The 19,552-nt window shown below is 37.5% G+C and overlaps 1 protein-coding gene across 1 annotated transcript; it reads left to right on the top strand.

The window, feature by feature from the left end:
- Window positions 1-1,076: 1,076 nt before the first annotated feature.
- LOC133849353 (neprilysin-1) lies at window positions 1,077-19,214 on the top strand. Its single transcript, XM_062285377.1, has 9 exons — window positions 1,077-1,420; window positions 4,529-5,192; window positions 11,403-11,528; window positions 13,922-14,049; window positions 14,136-14,253; window positions 16,061-17,067; window positions 17,133-17,295; window positions 18,103-18,419; window positions 18,481-19,214. Exons 2-9 carry the CDS (start codon window positions 4,736-4,738, stop codon window positions 18,751-18,753), a joined length of 2,589 nt encoding a protein of 862 aa, XP_062141361.1. The 5' UTR covers window positions 1,077-1,420; window positions 4,529-4,735; the 3' UTR covers window positions 18,754-19,214.
- The last annotated feature ends 338 nt before the right edge of the window (window positions 19,215-19,552 follow it).

Below are 19,552 nucleotides of genomic sequence, written 5' to 3'. Positions count from 1 at the left end.
CGGCCGACCACAACGGCCACACTAATTACAAAATGCACTATTTGAATTTCAGTTTTTTCTTGCCATCCACTCTGAATTGAAAGGAAACGCACTTAACGAAATTAATGTACAATCAATCAGTTAATCGGTAAATCGTATTTGTAATTGAAAGTTGCCACGCAATTGTGATTTGATCGGGCATTAAGTGCACACACTCGTCTATTCAACCCAAATCAATTGCAAGGGTCGCGCATCAGGGAATTGGATAAAACAAAAAATAGAAGCAATGAAAAATACCGCGCGTCGCATTTTCATTACGTTTTCGTGTCGATATTAATAAGTAATAAAAGCATGTGGGAAACGTGTAAACAACGGTTTATCAATGTGATTAAATCTCAAGTATCTCTGAAGTGGCCTAGCATCAAATATATATAAACGTATACATATATAAAGGTTTTTTGGAGTATGATTAATCTAAGCCAAAGCACAAAATTGTGTCCGTTTCATTGTTTTCATTTGCGTTGTTGTTGCTATAGCGCCTTATCGTTGAAACAGGGCGGTAATTAATTTTTTTGTTGTTGGACAATGGACAACATGAAAATTGTTGACAAATGACAAACACGATGATCACGCATTGATAATGCCCACCCCAAAAAATAAATTGAACAATCAAGGATGACGAATGACAAAAATGGCGAAGGTGAGTGTAAAAGAAGAAGAGTGTAAAATGGCATATTTTTTGGGAGAATACCATTTGCATACATACATATATGTATGTATGTATGTAGTTAGTGTACCTGTGTGCTTAAGTGTGCCCAAATGGCACACACTAAGCAAATAGCGCGTTTAGTTTTGTGTGCGTGTGTGTTTTTGCTTTGCCTGCACTTCCTTTTGTGCAAGAGAGAACGAGCAAGAGGGAGGCAAATGAAGGAAAAGAGCTTTTTATGTCGTCGTCGCGTCGAGTTTGCCGGCGCACGCTGTCAAAATTGCCCGTTAGCGCGCGCCCACCCGTCTGCGCTGGCGTCGCGTCGCGTTGCGTCGCTGCTGCCGCTGTCCGCGGCGACAGTTGCCGCCGCCTGCTGCTTAAAAGCTAAGGACAGTTCACAGCGTTCAGTTCGTAACGAGAAGTCGCTTCGCGCGGTTTGGCGGCACAACCAAACACAAACAAAAACAATTCTCACACACGCATCCATATGCTCATTTACACGCACGCAGACACGCACACACACTAGCGCACTAATCGCAACACGCAAAAGCAAGCGCTAAATGTAACTGTTGTTCAAAACAAAAATAAAAACGAGGCCTACGAAGGCTATATAAATATCAGGCAACAAAAAAAACCGAATTAATATATTAATAGAAAAACGTACTTCACGACAACAACAGCAAAAACAGCAACAAATAACAGCAAAAGGCAATTAAGGTGCTACAGCAATAAAAAGTAATGCAAATCTCTGAGTTATGAATTTAACAAACTACTAAAGTGAATCGTACCGAATATTGCAAATAATCTTTAGTATAGATTATTATTATTATTGTGTCTAACTTGTTATACAATGTGAAATGCAAATGTTTCTATTTTTTGTGTGGTGATTTTTTTTTTGACAATTCCTTTTTGTGTTGTGTATTTAAGTTTTTTTTGTTTTGTTGTTGCCAGCTACAAAAGAGAATTCACGTGGAAAGACTGGCAAAATTGTTGAAGCGATTTGCATAAAACGCTTAAATTGTTAATTTGCCTTTAATATTTTAATCACGAGATCAAATTAGTGCGCGTTATTATTATTTTTTTTTTTGCCGGCTTAACGGCGTCTAATCAGCCTCAAAGTCTCCAAACGTCATAATCTCCAAACCATTTTTGGCCGCAGCCTGCGCAGGTGCGGCCCATGCTTAACAACAGAGCTCTTGTCTCCGCGTCTTCTGCGTCTTCGTCTTCTCTTCTCCACCTCCACCTCCATCTCTCTATCTCTCTCTTTTGCTTCAAATCTTTTAATCTACGTTTCTGTTTCTTATTATGGATGGGAACTAGTTTCAGTTTGCAAATTTGTAGAAATCTCAATTGTATCTTAAGTTGAGCAACTTTTTTTGTTTGCATCTCTCTCTCTAATGCGTTTTACGCGGCCTTTCCGGCGACCCACCACAAACAAGCACAAACATGTTTACCATGATCGTGTTAGACACTTGAGGCAGTCAGACAGTCAGTGGGCCTATCAAATTATGGTATTGCAACTAGGAACGAGAAGGAGAACAACAACAATCGACAACAGATTTAATGCAATATTTATGACAATTAGGTTCAGACAATAACAAAATAAAAGCCAGTAAAAAACCTGTATAATTTCGACGAGCCTCCAACTCAAATTCTAATCGAATTTAAAGGGGGCTTTGATTTAAGCAATATCACTTAAATAGTTAATTGATAATATGATATTTTTTATTAAAAAACAATTTGTTTTATGAGAAATTGCAAATCTGTAATATTTATATTACTCAAATATATATGAAAATGTGGTTTACTAAGAATTTCAAACATCTAAAATTACAAAAAATATTAGCAGGATTTCCAAATATAAATTGTAGAACAAATAAAATTAACATAAAAAATAATTAAATAACAGATATAAAAATAACAGGAATGAAACATATATAGTTGAAGATCGATGATAAATGTGTCGTTAAATTGCCTTAAAAAAAAAAGAAAAAAAATCTACAAAAAATTATTGTTTTATAATAACTCATATCGTTTTCATTAATTAAGCGAAATTTCTAAAACAAAAAAAAAAAGAATACGAATTAATGATTTGAGACAGAAACACGTTTTTTTGAGCTATAGTTCCTATGACAGCTATATGATATCATTATCCGATCTAACCAGTTTTATTTATATGCCAGCGGCTAGAGTTCAAAGCTTTTATAAATATTACTCATACGACTCAAGGTACGAGCTATATATTTGTTTCTCAATGAAAGTGTTTGAAGAAATTATATAAACTGTGAAGAATATTAATGAAAATTTGTTAGAACTACAGATTATTTATTCATCATTTACAAGCCAAAGTTATGCCTAATTGTGGTTAACCCAAATGGTTATTTATATCTACAATGCTATTATAATTTCATAGCTTTTGTCATTGTTGTAATGTTTGCACTTACAAAATGGTTATAGAACGCTTGTATCATATTACCTAGCTTGCTTAGTCCGGTGCATTCTGGTAGAACACTTTTCATTACTCGTAACTAGCTTGGAAAGTGTAGTTGAAGAATTTTATTTATATAAAAGACAATTCCTCATGCGGCTGTCAGAGCGAAATAAGCAAACTTAACATGTTGTCAAACTCGATTTTCTCCGTTTTTTTTTTATTCAAACTGTCTGTCAAAATTCACAAGTGCTTAAGTTACTTAACACAATGATTTATTGACGAGCTTATATCGTTCATTTGCATTTTTATTATGTGACATTAAGTTGGATTGACAAAGCTGCCACCTTGTGTTTATTGTATTGCAATTTCAATTGATAAATACTTGCAATAAATATATTGCAATTGACAGTTGGAATAGCATTGAGCATTGTGTAAATGGTAGTTCATATTTAATAATTGTTGTTGTAGGACTTCTGACAAACTTAGTTTAACGCATTTAAACAACACAAAGAAGGATTGAATACGAAGTGCGTCTAAATTTGTCCTGTCAACTTGTCACTCTGGTGCTGTTGTAAAATACAACAATACAAGAAAAGTGCAGCACTGTCCACTTCTCTCTCTGGTGCTGCCTTCTTAGAGAGTAAAGAAAAGAATGGCAGCTGCCAACTCCACAGAAAGTCATTGACCAGTTATAAAATACTACATAAGAAAAGTGCAGCACTGTCCACTTGTCACTGAAGCGCTGCCAACTTCGTAGCTTCGTAAGAAAATGAATGTTAAAATCAGATGCACCACGAGTAAAGAAAAGAATGTGAGCTGCCAACTCCATTGAAATTTATTGCATAGTATCCAACAATAGAAGAAAAGTGCAGCTCTGTCCACTTGTCACTCTGGTGCTGCCTTCTCAGAGAGTAAAGAAAAGAATGGGAGCTGCCAACTCCACAGAAAGTCATTGACCAGTTATAAAATACTACATAAGAAAAGTGCAGCACTGTCCACTTGTCACTGAAGCGCTGCCAACTTCGTAGCTTCGTAAGAAAATGAATGTTAAAATCAGATGCAACTCGAGTAAAGAAAAGAATGTGAGCTGCCAACTCCATTGAAAGGTGTTGCATAGTATACAACAATAGAAGAAAAGTGCAGCTCTGTCCACTTGTCACTGAAGAGCAGCCAACTTCGCAGAAAATTAATGTCAAAATCAGATACACCTTAAGCAGGATGCATTTGCCTTCAACGATGTCACGAGCGGGTATTTCGTGGATGGTCACATGTGACCACAGCCGAAGAAGCACTTGAAACAGTTGAATGATAATGCGTATTAAGTTGTTTATTTTGATTCTCTTTCATGTGTATGTGTGTGTGTATGTATCAATATCTTTTGTTGTTGTCATTGTGGTCTTCTGTTTTTGCAGTGCCGACAACGTGAAGAGCGCGAAGCTTAACTGGCAAAGCCGCAGTGTGGACAGTTGGAACATCATTGCAGATTATTCATAAGCCGCCGCTGGTGTCAATAAATCAATAGCAAACTAAAGGCAACTGATAAAAGTTAAAAGCAGCAGCAGCAGCAGCGGCAACGACTGCGACTGCGGCAGCAGCAGCAGCGTCAGCTTGTTAGCGATATGTTGGCCACGCCCAGCGGCGGCACAGCGCCCACAAGTGACAACAAACTGAACAATGGTTATCTGCAGTCGAATGCGCTCGATGAGCTAAATGCGACGGTCGTATCGCCGCTGCTGGGTCAACAGCCGCAGCAGCAGCAACTGCAACAGCAGCAGCAGCAGCAGCAACAGTTGCCGCAACAACAGCAACAGCCACAACAGCAGCAGCAGCAACATAAGCTGCCAACTGTTGTGTTTCTCAGTCCGGATGGGAGTGGACGCAATGCAACTGTTGCTGCCTCAACGGCCGTGGCCAGCGATTGGTTGCTGTTAAAGGAGACACAGCAACGGCGGCGTCTCTTTGTTCTTGCCATCGCATTCACGGTTCTGGGCGCCGCAATCGGTGCTCTGGCCATCTACTTTGCTAGCCTGCATCAGCAGTGTCAGTTCTATCCGCGCAACGAGCTAACGGATGCCGGTAAGTCAACAACCAACAACCAACAACAGCCAACAGCAACAGTTGTCCAACAGCAATAAAAGTTGCACTTGTGATAGTTAAATGTATAGCAGTTAAATGAGTTGGTGAATAGCAATAGCAATAGAAATTTGTAGTATCAATCAACTAAAAGCAGTTGTAAATATGACTACACTTATTACCTATTACTCACTTAACAGCCTCAATTGCAGCTAAGCTAAGAGGCCGTTAAATGGAAAGGCAAAAGCAATAGCATTTGTCTTTGTTATCAATATTTTTTGTATTTGTTTGTGTGTGTCAGTGTTAAGTGTGTATCAAATATTGCTAAGTGAATTTCGGTATTAAATACTGTGTGGCCGTTAAGTGCAAATTACACGCAGAAGCGAAGTGACAACTAAGCGGGTTATTAATGTTAAAGACTGTGAGTAAGAAATGGCAAAGGAAACATCGACAGCACTTTTAGTTAACTTAGCAACCTAAGCAATTGTGGAGTAATATTAAAATAAGCAGCAAATGAAAGCAGCTGTAAAAATTAGTGAAAATAGTCTTAAAAGTCGAAGTAGTAAATCTTGCAAAAGTAGCTACAAAGTATACAGTAAATTGTGATCAAAAGCCATCAAATTCAGCGGTAGAAAATGCAGTAAATACAGAAAACATTTAAATTATATGAAAAGACGATGATATCATAAAAAGCAAAGCAAATGCAGCAAAGATATAAGAAACAGCTGCAAAATTGAAAATCTTCGCAACTAATTACTGAAGCAGAAGAATTAATAGTAAAATTAGTAGTGAAATTCACATTCAAATTAATGGTTTAATCAACAGTAGAATAGAAAAATCGAAAGATACATTAGAATGTGCCTGACTTTGAAATATCCGCTAACCATTTTTAAGAAAAGGAAAACATTGCAAACGATGTTATTCTTTAAATATACAAAATTAATAATAATAACTGATTTGATATTAGGTATATAAATATACTTTTACATATGAAAAAATAGTAAACCGAAAAATACTGAAAATAAAATGATTTGGTATATTAATATACTATTAAATATACATACAATAGAATATTTTGAATAAAATAGTATATTTATAGACCAAATATTAATTCAGTATATTTGTAGTATTTGTTTGGTTTTCTAATTGTTGACAGTATATTTATATACTAAATATTACATCAGTATATTCGCAGTTTCTTGCGGTCTCAAATACCCTTCTAACCTATGAGTAGAGGGTATAATTAGTCGTAGCAATATCAGTAGCATTAACAATGGAATTAAGAGTATATTTAACAGAAAAGTTAACACTAAGGAATACTAAATGTTGAATAGTCGAAGAATCCACAGTAGAATTTAGAGTAGAAGTGGAAGCAAAGAATGGAATCCGGCAGAAGAATTCAAAGTGGGCAACGAGAATTGCTTGAAAATTTCAAAGTTGCAGGCGTAGTTCGCTACAAGCAGCTTTGCAGGGACTGAGACAAAGAAGCGGTGTTGTTGCAACAACAACAGTAAAGTTGCAACAGGGACAACAGTTGGCAGACGAAATTGGGTCAGCAACAGCGCAGGCAATCAAGTGTCGGCATCCGTTTGCTCTGTAGCATTGCATGTTAAGTGAATTCTGTGTGGCGCATTATGTAAAAGGGGGAGTGACGTCAGCGGGGGCGTGTCATATCCGCAATGCTCAAAAACACAAATGCTGCAAAAACTCAATTTCCTTTCAACGCAGCAACTCAGCAACGAGCAACAGGCAGCAAGCAGCAAGCAACGAGCAACAGGCGGCATTCAGTCACTCATTTAGTCAGTCAGTCAGTCAGTCACTCAGTTAGTAAGGCAGAGCAACAGGCGGCTGCTGCTGCTGCTGCTGTTGACAGTGGTACACACACACACACACACACACACACAGTTACATACATACCACGTGCCACAGAGCGAGCTGTGGCGCCTTTCATTTCCGCCTGCATTAAATGCCCCGTGCGACGCTTTGAAATTCAATTATAAAATATGTCAAACAAGCAGCAGCAGCAGCAGCAACAGGCGGCAACAATGCCACAGCGCCTGTTTCCTGTGTCACTTTTGTGGCTCGCACATTCCAGCCAGGCCACAACCCCCCTCCCTCCTCCGTCTCCCCCTTCAATCACCACCTTCTTGCTGATGCCTTCTTCTCAAGTCCCTTTGTGGCATTGCTCAACATTTTGCATTCATTCGCATAGCACAACAACAACTACATCAGCAAAAACAAGAACAACATTTTTACTGGTCTCATTATCTGTGTTATCTGCCCCTTGCACCCCCGCACCCCCGCACCTTCCAATGCCTCGTTTCTCATTTACATTTTGGAAAAACCAATCAATTGTCCCTAGGAATTCTTCGCTTGTTGCCGACTTTCAATCGATTGCCAGCGCAAGTCTATTTAATTGAATGACTCACACACACACACAAACAAACACACACAAACAAACACACACACACACACACACACAACGTGCGACATGTTGTAAAAAAAAAAAAACGTGCTTTTCATATTTAGCACCAAAAACATGAAATTCATTCATTCAACGACCCTTTTCCACCTGCCGCCATCATCAACATCATCATCATCATCAAAAGCCTATATAAAACCCTCAACACACAGCTTTAAAAATAAGTTTGTTATCTATAAATACGTTGCGAATGGTGTGAATAAGAAACAAAAAAAAACAACAACATTAAGCTGGCCAAGTTCAGATATTGATAAAATATATAATACATAATGAGATGCATATTTGATAGGTTTATTTAAAATAACATTTTTATTTCTACCTTTCTTTTGTAGAGCATATAACTGAAGGTTCTGGTAATGCAAATTTGAAAAACTAATTTTGTATATATAGTACATTTAATTCAGTAATTTATTTATGGAATAAAAGTAAAATTGACATGTTATGTTAAGCTATTATAACATTGTGCCTGTTTCAAATGTATGTAACAGGCAGAAGGAGAAATCTCTGAACCCATAAAGTAAAATACGATATAGCTATGTCCGTCTGTTCGTCTGTCTGTCTGTCCGTCCGTCCGTCCGTATGAACACCTAGATCTCAGAGACTATTAGAGATAGAGACAAAACAGCACTTCAACAGCACTTGTTATTTTTGCACGCAGATCAAGTTGCTTCTAAACTTTTGCCACTCCCAGCCCAAATCGACAAAAATAAATAACAAACTTAATTTTGAGTCGCTTTACGGTACATACAAAAAAAAATTACAGTATTTAGGAGTACTTTAAATGCGATCAGATACAATTTATAGAAGTTATTTAAGAAATACCTTTGCATGAAAGAAACACCCACTTCAATATTTGGTATATTTTGAATGTAGTAGTATCTCAATATACCAAACATATCCTTAGTTGGTAGTTGGTATATTTTAAAATTAATACCGCACTGCTTTGATTTTATTCAAAATGAATATCGGATATCTCAGAATCAAGCGCACTCGACTGTAGCTTTTTTACTTGGTGGTGATATTTTTTAATCCTCAGATGTATATAGTAGATAAGCTATGCAAAGTGAATGATTCCAAACATTGTTTTTAGCCATATATTTTTTAACTTCTTCATCACACTTTGGTGTTAATATTGTACCGATAATTATATAATACTTTCACAAGAAATATTACTGAAATATATATGGAAAGCACATTAGCAGATTTGCATGTGAAATCTGCTGATTTTCTTTGTTCGAGAATTTGCCAAATTTGTTTGACCTGCCTCATTTTTTCACACCCTTGTGTATTTATCTCAATTCTGTATATAATTCATTCATTAATTTCTAGCAATATCAATTTGAATTCTTTGTTACCGGCATTTGACAGCATTTTTACTTTCGCTTATGCAATTGCATTTGCATTACGTCATTTCATATAAGTATGAAATATACATATGTTTATTATACGTGCTTTAAATGCAAATTATGTCAGACTTTTAAAATTTCCACGATTTTCATTGAGCAATTTACTTTTTTGCTTTGAGTTCTTTATTACCGGCACTTTCACTTTTCAATTGCTTTTCGTCATTTCGTATTTTTATATGTAATATATATAGTATAGAATGCTGATGCTGGTTTTTTATTGGAAATTAAAAAAAACTTGTATATTCTTTAATGGTCAACTTACCAGCTGTACTCCCCAATTGATCACATTTTTATTTCATTCGTTATTCACACATAATTTATTAACTTGATCTACATTTTGCATTGATCCACGTTGCTTTCGTGCAGATGCATGATGCAGAATTGCGTATGCGCAATTTGATTAGAGATGGGAAAATTCCATGAGAATAATCGATAAATTGATCACGCGATACGATGGACGTGATCAGCATCAAGTGCAGCTGGAATGCTAGAAATGAAACGCAATGGAAATCGATTTGTGATGCGACCTTTATTTGAAAATGTTTTAAAATATATTTGTTTTTATTGAACTAGTAATACAATATTTTTTTCCAAAACGTATATATATTGAAATGTATTTTTTTGAGAAGTGTGATTCCTTTCTGAAAATTACTGACAGTCATTATCCGGCGTTCCGTCCGTCCATCTGTTTCAAAGCTCATATCTCAGTTACCATATTATCAGTGTCATTATCCGGCGTTCCGTCTGTCCATCTGTTTCAAAGCTCATATCTCAGTTACCATATTATCTAGTGTGTTCAAATTTCCTATGTTGATTTCTCTATGCTTACTGTTAACGTTGCCTAATCAATAACCTTCATTATGCTACATAAATTGGTTTACCTGAACACGAAATTTTATGTGAACTTTGCACACTTTTGCCCCACTTGTTTATTTCCTTTTTGGGGGCTTTGTTTGCCACATTTCCACATCTTTCGGTGTGAACTTCCTCGAATCCACTTCTGCCTCGTGTACTTTTCCCCAGCTGAACTGAGCAGAAGTGAACCAATTAGATGTATAAACACTTGAGCTAATTACTCGAGGAGCTTCCTCCTGTGGCTGGGATACTATACAACACAATAAAGCCCAACTGATGGTGGTGCAACATTGTGGCAAACATCCGGAGTTGGGTTCGGTATTAGCGACGAAGGTGTTTGATTTGCCCCGAGCGAGGCAAGGCAAGGCAAGGCAAGGAAGCCAAAGGAACTTGCAGAATATGTAAATTGTTATTCAACCAGCTGAATCAAATGCGCAGCAGAAAGAGACAGAGGGAGAGAGTGGGAGAAAGAGAGAGAGAGAGAGAGGGAGTACAATTATAAAAGGGCCACATGCAACATGTGCCGTGTATCCCGAGTGCCTTCAATCGATGAGCTATCGACCAGCAGCAGGAGATGGAAGGAGGAGAAACACGTTGAGCCGTCAACTTTTTATGTTCATTAAATAAAAAATGAGCTGTCGATGTAGAACTTTCTCTCCCCCTCCCTGTCTCTCTCTCTCTCTCGCTCGCTGTCTCTCTCCCTTTCGTTCATTCCCTTTCTTGTATTTATTTTCAGGGGGTTGTCACTTATATTACCCCCAAAAGAACTACACAAGGTAACCCACAATGTTACAAATAAATGTTGCGCTCACTTAAAGCTGAAAACATTTTCTTGCTTTCACCATTTCATATGCAAGTTTGTCCAGCCCATTATTCATATTAAATTTTGTTTCATTTAGCGAAATGTGAAGAAATTTTGGATACCAAATATTTTTGCTTAGATGCTGGCTTTACAGGGTATCTTCTAGTATTTCAAATCGATTATTTAGTATTATACAATTTAGTTTCATTTAGCTTAGCTTTAAATGTTGAGAAATTTTGAATAGGAAAATTTATACAATTAGTTAAGAGAGTATATAAATAGTTCAAATACTTTTTTACAGGGTATCAGTCACTTTGCTAGTAATTCGCAATTCATAAGCTGTTCTCCAACTTTGAGTTAATGGTTTTAATTGAAAATGTTGCTTGCTTTCAAGTCAAGCTTTATAAAACAATTAGAGGGTAACTGCCAGTCGGTCAACGTTTAACTGCGATGCCTTTAACTCAATTGGCTGGCGATGTTGTAAATCCGTTTTAATGAAAAATTCAAATTCAATTTGCCTGAGTGGTTTTTAAATCGAGACAGCGGCTAACTTAAGGGGGGAATTTCTAGAGATGTTTTAAAAGGTGTGCGTGTGTATGTGTGTTAAGAGTGTGTGTGAGACAATTGAATACCTGTTAGCGAAACTGAAAAATGTTCTCTAATTGCAGATGACTACAAGACGAGCTCAGATGGAGTTGGCCACGGGGCAGGACGAGGAGGAGGAGGAGGAGGACTGACAGGAGGAGATGGCGGTCAGGAAAACATCTGCATGACACAGGAATGCGTGCGAACAGGTGAGTAAGTTGACCACCTGACCACAACGATGATGTCCACGATGATGATGATGATGATGCGGGACACTGCGGGATTTTGCTGTCGTTAGCAGGCTCTTGGTTTTTATACCCGCTACCCACAGGGTAGAAGGCTATTATGACTTTGTGACTACATGAAATGTATATAGCAGGCAAAAGGAGACATGATCAGCGTCAACAATCCGTCTGTCTGTTCGTCCGTCCGTATGAAAACCAAGATTTCAGAGGCTATAAGAGATGAAGGCATAATTTCTTAGACAGCACTTATTATGTTTGCACGCAGATCAAGTTTGTTTAAAATTTTTGCCACACCTACTTCCGTCCCGGTAAATCAATAAAAATCATATAGCAAGCGAAGTTAGAGTTGCGATTTTTGGTACTATAACTATAACTTTTATGGATTCTTGGATTTCATTGCGATTAGACGAAAATAGTAGAAGTTATTAAAAAAAATTCTTTTGTATAGGCAAAAACTCCTACTCACTAAGAAAATTATTATTATTTGAGTATACCAAAAATAACTTTTGGTATATTTTTAGTGTTTTTGTAGTGTATTAATTTGGTATATTAAATGTAATATCGCAATGTTTTGCTTTTATTCAAAATGGGCTGCTTTCTTATTTCTTAGTATTTTTGGTATATTTTTAGAATAATACCGACCTTGTTTGCTTTTATTCAATATCGGTACAGGGTATCGCACAGTCGAGCACACTCAACTGTAGCTTTCTTACTTGTTACTCTTCCTGACAGCCAAATGGGGGCGCTGTCAATCATCCTCTCTCTCTCTCTCTCTCTATGTGTTTGTGCGTATGCCACGCCTCCTTCCCCCCGTGGGTGGGGGATGAAAGGGGTGACAAAGCGAAGGCGTCTTTTCAATTATTTATTAGCAATTAAGCGTGGTTTATCGGCAGCGGCTCGCATTTGATGTTGATTATATGTCCCGGTATGGCTTTGATGATGGCCACACGGTTATATGTCCAAATGCATTTGCCAAGTCATCAGGCGTCTCCAGCGAGTCCTTGTCGCTCCCTCCCCTCCCAACCCTTCCCTCTTGCCCTCCATCGGCAAGCGAAAGACAGGCGGCGTTTAACGACCTTTTTATGGGTCGCCCCAAGAGAGCGAGAAACTCGGAGAGAAAGCGAGCGAAGAGCGGGAAGAATGTGAGCTGGGAATGTGACATTTGGTTGATGCCACATGTCGCATATGCCGCATGCCACATCGCATGCATGCATAACAAATGCATAATAGTCGCCGCCGCAGAATAGTTAATGCGCTCCTCACTTCTTCTCCCTCTCCCTCCCTCGGAGGCAATTGTTTTTCTCTTCGTTCTTTTTCTTGCTTTTTTTTTGGTAAGTTCTTCGCGGTTTTATGCCACAAAATGCGGCAAACTCCAAGACATTTCATTAATTGGCAACCAAGAATGTGCGTAGCTGGAATCCCATTTTCCATTTCCCATTCGGGTTTTGTGTTTTGCGTGGCAATTGAATTGAAAATGAGTTCCGCCTTGAAAGTTTTTAATACTAAAGAAGTGTCAGATGCTAAAAGAAGTTGCGTCATATTTTATTTTTGTTAATTTCAAATTATATATTTCCAACATAGTGTTCGAAACTCAAGCATAACATACTTACATTTAAGCGACTATTGAAATGTTGCAATATGAAATTACGTATACGCCTTTATATATGTATATATTTCAAATTTTTAACTTAAATTGTCATGAATTTTCTTCATAAATCAAAGAAATTTACACTTATACAATGCATCAAAAAAATGTCGTTTCAACTGCGAATTTTCGAAAAAATGTTGTGAAATATTTGTAGCATACTTTTTAGGGCAACCAACTTCAAATACTTTCAGCAGACAAATAAAACAGTTTGAAGAGCGCATTTTCACTAAAATTTAATTGAAACTTTGCGAACATGCTTTTTGAAGTGCAAAACGGTGCATAAAATAATGTCCATTATCTGAATAGATAGCGTCGTTTGCTCAATTGTCTGTGTGAGTTTGTTGTCGTGAGTGTGATTTATTAGCTCTGACGGCAGCTCCTTTTTCGAACAGAGTTGGCAGCTCTGGTTCAAATTTTGAATGCGCATAGTTGCGGTGATTTATGGATGTGTCGCCCCTTTTGTTTGTTTCAACAGTTTGGCTGCAATTAACTTTGGCAGACACTCACCAAATCAAAAAAAAACAAAATGTAGAGGAATTCCTTTGAACAAACTTTTGGCGTAAATTTTGTTTGGATGATAAAAGTTGCGAGTGTGTTTTATGAACGCAGCATTTATGAATTATGACATGGGAATTCACAGCTGCTAGATAAGCTATTGATTTACTGTTTGCATAGATTGACCGATTGTTTTTTATCACCTCGATTGCAGCGGCCTCTTTGCTATCGGCCATGGACTTGACAGCCGATCCGTGTGAGGACTTCTTTCAGTTTGCCTGCGGCACTTGGAATAAAGTGCATCCCATTCCCGAGGATCGCAGCTCGATCAGCACGTTTGAGGTAAGCTTGCAATATTTTTGTCGCTGTCAGCGATTTATTATGTAACTCTAATAGAGCTCTCTCCCAAAAAACGATGCTCTCTTTAGGTGCTCTCCGACCAGCAGCAGTTGGTGCTGCGAGGCGTTCTCGATGAACCGATCGATGAGCGTGACAACGAGGCAACGATCAAGGCGAAGACCTTCTTCAAGAGCTGCATGGACATACGTGAGTATCTCGAAATATTGAGTAAAATACATAAAATACTACGATTGCTAGAAAAATACTAAAGTTATGAAAAAATACTATAAGTAGGTAGTGGGTAAAATACTCTAAAAATACTGCAGGCATGAACTTGAATCTCTGTTGTTTATTTTTAAATGCAATATTCGTTATATGTAATAATAAATAGTAATAGAAAAATAGTAATTAGACGTAGAATTGGCACAGAAATTTAATGACTTAACTCACTAAATGTAAAATATCAGATGAGTCAATATTCATTATATGTCTAGACATCAAATACGAGTAACAGTCACAATCTTATCCGTCTTTCCGCTCATGAAGCTATCAAGATATCGGATAATACACCACCTAGACTTTGCTAATTTTCAAGCTAAAGCTATCAGTTATCATGATAGACTATATTGATGTCTGTTCGCTAATTAAAACGTTATTTGCTGGTACTCGAATGGTAAATCCTATTGATGTCAAATACAAATTTAAAAGTGATAAAACGCGCAATAAATTATATATTTTAAATTCAATGTAATATAAAATAAAGATTTAAGATGTCACTCGCATAAAAACTTTACCTCGGCAAATATTAACGTTAAAGATATAAAATTTATTTATTAAATTTTGAAATTTGTCATAAAATTTTAAGAAAATATATTAATTAATATGATAACAAAATGAAGAGCACAGTTTTCCACCGATCCAAAGCTTTATAAATTTATATTTTTGTTTAATGGTTTTATAACTTTGTGTCTACTGAAAATGTATGAAACTTTTGGCAATAAAGCGATATTATTTTTGTCAATATACCAAATATGCATTTTGGTGTGTTTCAGTATAGATTTGGTATATTTAACTAATAATATAGCACGGGAAGCGAGGGCTTTTGTTTGAAATATCGTTAGTTGTTTTAATATAATCATTTTTGAATTTTTATAGAGTTCATAAATGAATTTATTAGTAGTCGAGAAAGTAATGCAGTGGAAAAATGTGGAATTTATTTGGTCATTTGGTCAATTTGGTCAATATACCAAATATACATCTTGGTATGTGGCAGTATTTTTCGGTAATAATTTAGTATATTTAAGGATCTCTCAGTCCAATATATTAATTTCGGCATATTTAAGCATCTTTTGGTATATGACTGATAATACCGAACAAAGCTCTTAAGTTAGTAGCATTATAAATGAATTTATTAGTTGCCGAGTAAGTAGTGCAGTGGAAATATATATACCAAATATACATATTGGTATGTTTTAGTATTTAACTATTCCATACCGCACGGATAGCGAGAATATTTGTTTATTTTTACAATTTACATCTTTAAGTAATTTATTAAAATAACTTTCAAATTGTTGTTGCGTTCTTAAGTTGGTAGCTTTATAAATGAATTTGTTAGTTGTCGAGTAAGTAGTGCAGTGGAAATAGGAAATGCTTTGGGATGAATTTATTAATTTTGCCAATATACCAAATATACATCTTGTTGTGGTATTAAATTAGTATATTTAAGGATGTCTCAGTCAAAAATATGCATGAAGGTATATTTCAGTAATTTTTCGGTCTTAATTTTGTATATTTAACTGATAATACGGACAGCGAGGATCTTTGTTTATTACAATTTAAATATCTTAAGTTGATTTACTATAATAATTTTCAAATGTTCATAGAGTTCTTAAGATGAATTTATTAGTTGTCGAGAAAGTAGTGTAGTGAAAATAGAAAATGCTTTGTGATGTAAGCTCGAGTAGAGTCAACTACTATTGATGAATGCAACTTCTTTTCAATTATTTCCTTGCAGCCCAAATACGCAAAATAGGCGTCGGTCGGCTGGAGCAAGTGCTGCGGGCCCTGGGCGGCTGGCCGGTGATCGAGACGGATTGGCAGCCTCCGTCGGATCTGAGCGTGGAGCAGCTGATGGGCGTGCTGCGGCTGAACTACAGCGAAGCGGTGCTGATCGAGCTGTATGTGGGAGCGGATGACAAGAACAGTTCGGTGAACATACTGCAAATGGATCAGCTGCAATATGCGTTGCCATCGCGAGATTATTACCTGAAGGCGAGCAGCTACAACGATCGGCAGGCGTATCACAAGTATATGACACAGATTGCGTTGCTTTTGGGCGCCAATCCGGCGACCGCAGCAGCTGAACTTCAGGAGGTGGTGCTCTTCGAGACGCAGCTGGTGAATGTGTCGCTGGCGGAGGCGGATCGTCACGATACGAGCGTCATCTATCGCAAGATGTCGTTGCGTGAGGTGCAAACACTTGTGCCGCAGCTCAACTGGACGACGTATCTGCAGACGGCGCTGGGCGATGATATCAAACTGGAGGAGGACGAACCGTTGGTCACGTATGGACTGCAGTATTTGCAGGAGATGGGACACATATTGAAGCGGACGGATCGTCGGGTTATACATAACTATATGCTGTGGCGTTTGGTCATGTCGCTGGTCACGCATATGATTGATGATTTTCAGCGGGAGCGAGTCGAGTTTCGCAAAATCCTGATGGGCATTCAATCGGAGCGCACTCGTTGGTCGCAGTGCGTCGAATGGACGAACAAAAAGTTGGGCGTCGCTGTCGGTGCGTTGTTCATACGGGATAATTTCAACCAGGATAGCAAAGAGGTGGCCCTCGAGATGATTCACAACATACGCGCTGCGTTCAATGAGCTGCTCGCCGAGAATCATTGGATGGACGATGAGACACGGGCGGTGGCCAAAGAGAAGGCCGATTCGATGAACGAACGCATCGGCTACCCCGAGATACTCACCAATGTCACCGAACTGGAGCAGGAGTATGTCAATGTATGTGGTTTCTACATCTTTCTATCTTTGCTATAGCTTGACTAACTCTATCTTCTTCCTTATAGCTTACGATTGTCTCGGATAATTTTATCGACAATGTGCTAAGCATTCTGCACTGGGAGTCGGAGAAGCTGTTGCATCTGCTGCGCCAGCCGGTGGACAAGGAGAAGTGGACCACTGAGCCAGCGGTGGTCAATGCCTTCTACAATCCCAACAAAAATGATATAGGTGAGCACGAGTTGGCTTAAGCTTCAATGTTGGGACTTTGGTATTCTTTCTTCTATGTAATACAATATGTAATATGAAAATATATATGTATATTCCACTATAATAACATACATATATATTTTCTGCTCTTCGCTTCAGCCTCGGCTGATTCAGCATTTTTTTGCATTATTTGATTTTATCAACTTACTTTTTCGTAGAACATTTTTCTTCATTGTTCACCTTGAGTTTTTCGCTTCCCTTGCCTTATTTCTCTGTTTCTTACAATCATTGTCTTTTCATTTGATCTTCAACTCTAAGCAATAACATATTTATTTAATAAAGTACGAGTTTTTGCTCTATGCACATGTAAAGATCGCCTCTTTGGATGTTTTTCCATATTTAGCTATAAAATCTTCATTTAATAAAGTTTAAGTTTCTGCTCTTTGTAGATCATCTTTTTCTTTATTAAATTATCAAATTAAGTTCCAAAATGTTTCTTTTATTATTATAATTACACAATTGTATCTTTATGCTATAGATGAATTCTTGTTTCCATTTCACATATTTTACAACTCTTTTCTTCAAGATATTCCCAAAATATTTGTTCATTCTAAACTCTTTCCTATCGATGCAAACTTCATGTTTGTTAGCTATTCTTTAATTAACAATCTAATTCGCAAAGTGCTAAACTGCCACATAATATCACTGATCGTCACTTCCCTTTTTATATGTATATACTTGTAGATCAGATAAAACTTGTAGAAATACTTTCTTTCTTACTTACAATCTTTCAACCTGTCTTGATGTTGATCTTGATCTCTTTCTCAGTCTTTCCCGCTGGCATACTGCAACCGTTGTTCTACAGTCAGCACTTTCCCAAGTCGCTCAACTATGGGGGCATTGGCGTGGTGATCGGACACGAGATCACGCATGGCTTCGACGACAAGGGGCGACAGTTCGATAAGGAGGGCAACATGATGCAGTGGTGGAACAATGCGACCATCGAGGCGTTCCGTGAGCGCACTCAATGTGTGATCGATCAGTATTCGCGCTACAAGATCAACGAGGTGGACATGTTCATGGACGGGCGGATGACGCAGGGCGAGAATATTGCGGACAACGGTGGCCTAAAGCAGGCATTCCGAGTGAGTACCGACTCACAATGTACAATTCATTATCACATCTTACTGATAATCATCGTTATAGGCATACAAAAAGTGGGAGAAGCTGCATGGGAGGGAGCAACTGTTGCCGGCGCTGAATATGACGCACGATCAGCTCTTCTTTCTCAACTATGCGCAAATCTGGTGCGGTTCGATGCGACCGCAAGATGCGTTAACCAAGATCCGTTCGTCGGTGCATTCGCCCGGCTTTGTCCGTGTCCTGGGTCCGCTCTCGAATTCGCGTGATTTCGCACGCGCTTACAACTGCGAAATCGGCAGCACCATGAATCCGGCGAACAAATGCAGCGTCTGGTAGAGTCTGGATCGTCAAATGCTTTTGTATAAGTTTATTTTTATATATATATATATATATATAATATATATATCATATATGTACCTACTACTACTACAACTACAACATCGGAAGAATATTTAAGGGCGTCTCTTTGTTTTGTTATTATTTCAATTCCTCACTCACTCTTTTTTTTTTTTTATCTAATCTCTTTTTTTTTGTGAAATTTGTTTTCGCTTTGTTATAGCAGTTATTACTTATATATATATAAATAACGCGATAGTACGGACATAGTATACTATAATATACTATATAACTAATTGTATTTGTATTTGTAAAATGTAATATGAATGCCATATCTAAACAGCAACCTTTATCCCAATATCACTGTCACCCCGTCGTACCCGGAACTCTCTTCCCTTCTTAAGTAAAACAGCGTATATAAGAAACGGCATTAATATTCCTAATAAAAGTAAAGTAAACGAAACGAACCAGATCAGAAAGCTACTTACAATATAATTTAACATTGAGAGCTGCAAAGTATAGCTAAAAGTAAGTCACGTTTTGCATCAGTTTACGATATGTTTGTGCGATTTTATTCTTGCATATATATATATGGTATATAGTATATGTAGTTACATGACATTCTCGTTTGCCATCCGATTGATATGTTGCTTATATATAGAATATATGTATATGTAAAACTGGATATATCATGTATATAGTATATATAGTATTTGTATAATTTCGTTTCGGGCTAACCACACTCACACACACACGAGGCGAGGCGAGGCGGTCACCACACTAAAGCTATGGATAGGTC

The sequence above is a fragment of the Drosophila sulfurigaster genome, chromosome X (genome assembly GCF_023558435.1).
Source record: "Drosophila sulfurigaster albostrigata strain 15112-1811.04 chromosome X, ASM2355843v2, whole genome shotgun sequence".
Classification (NCBI taxonomy): domain Eukaryota; kingdom Metazoa; phylum Arthropoda; class Insecta; order Diptera; family Drosophilidae; genus Drosophila; species Drosophila sulfurigaster.
Note: the sequence above shows the minus strand (reverse complement) of the source record. Positions and strands in the feature narration are given on the sequence as shown.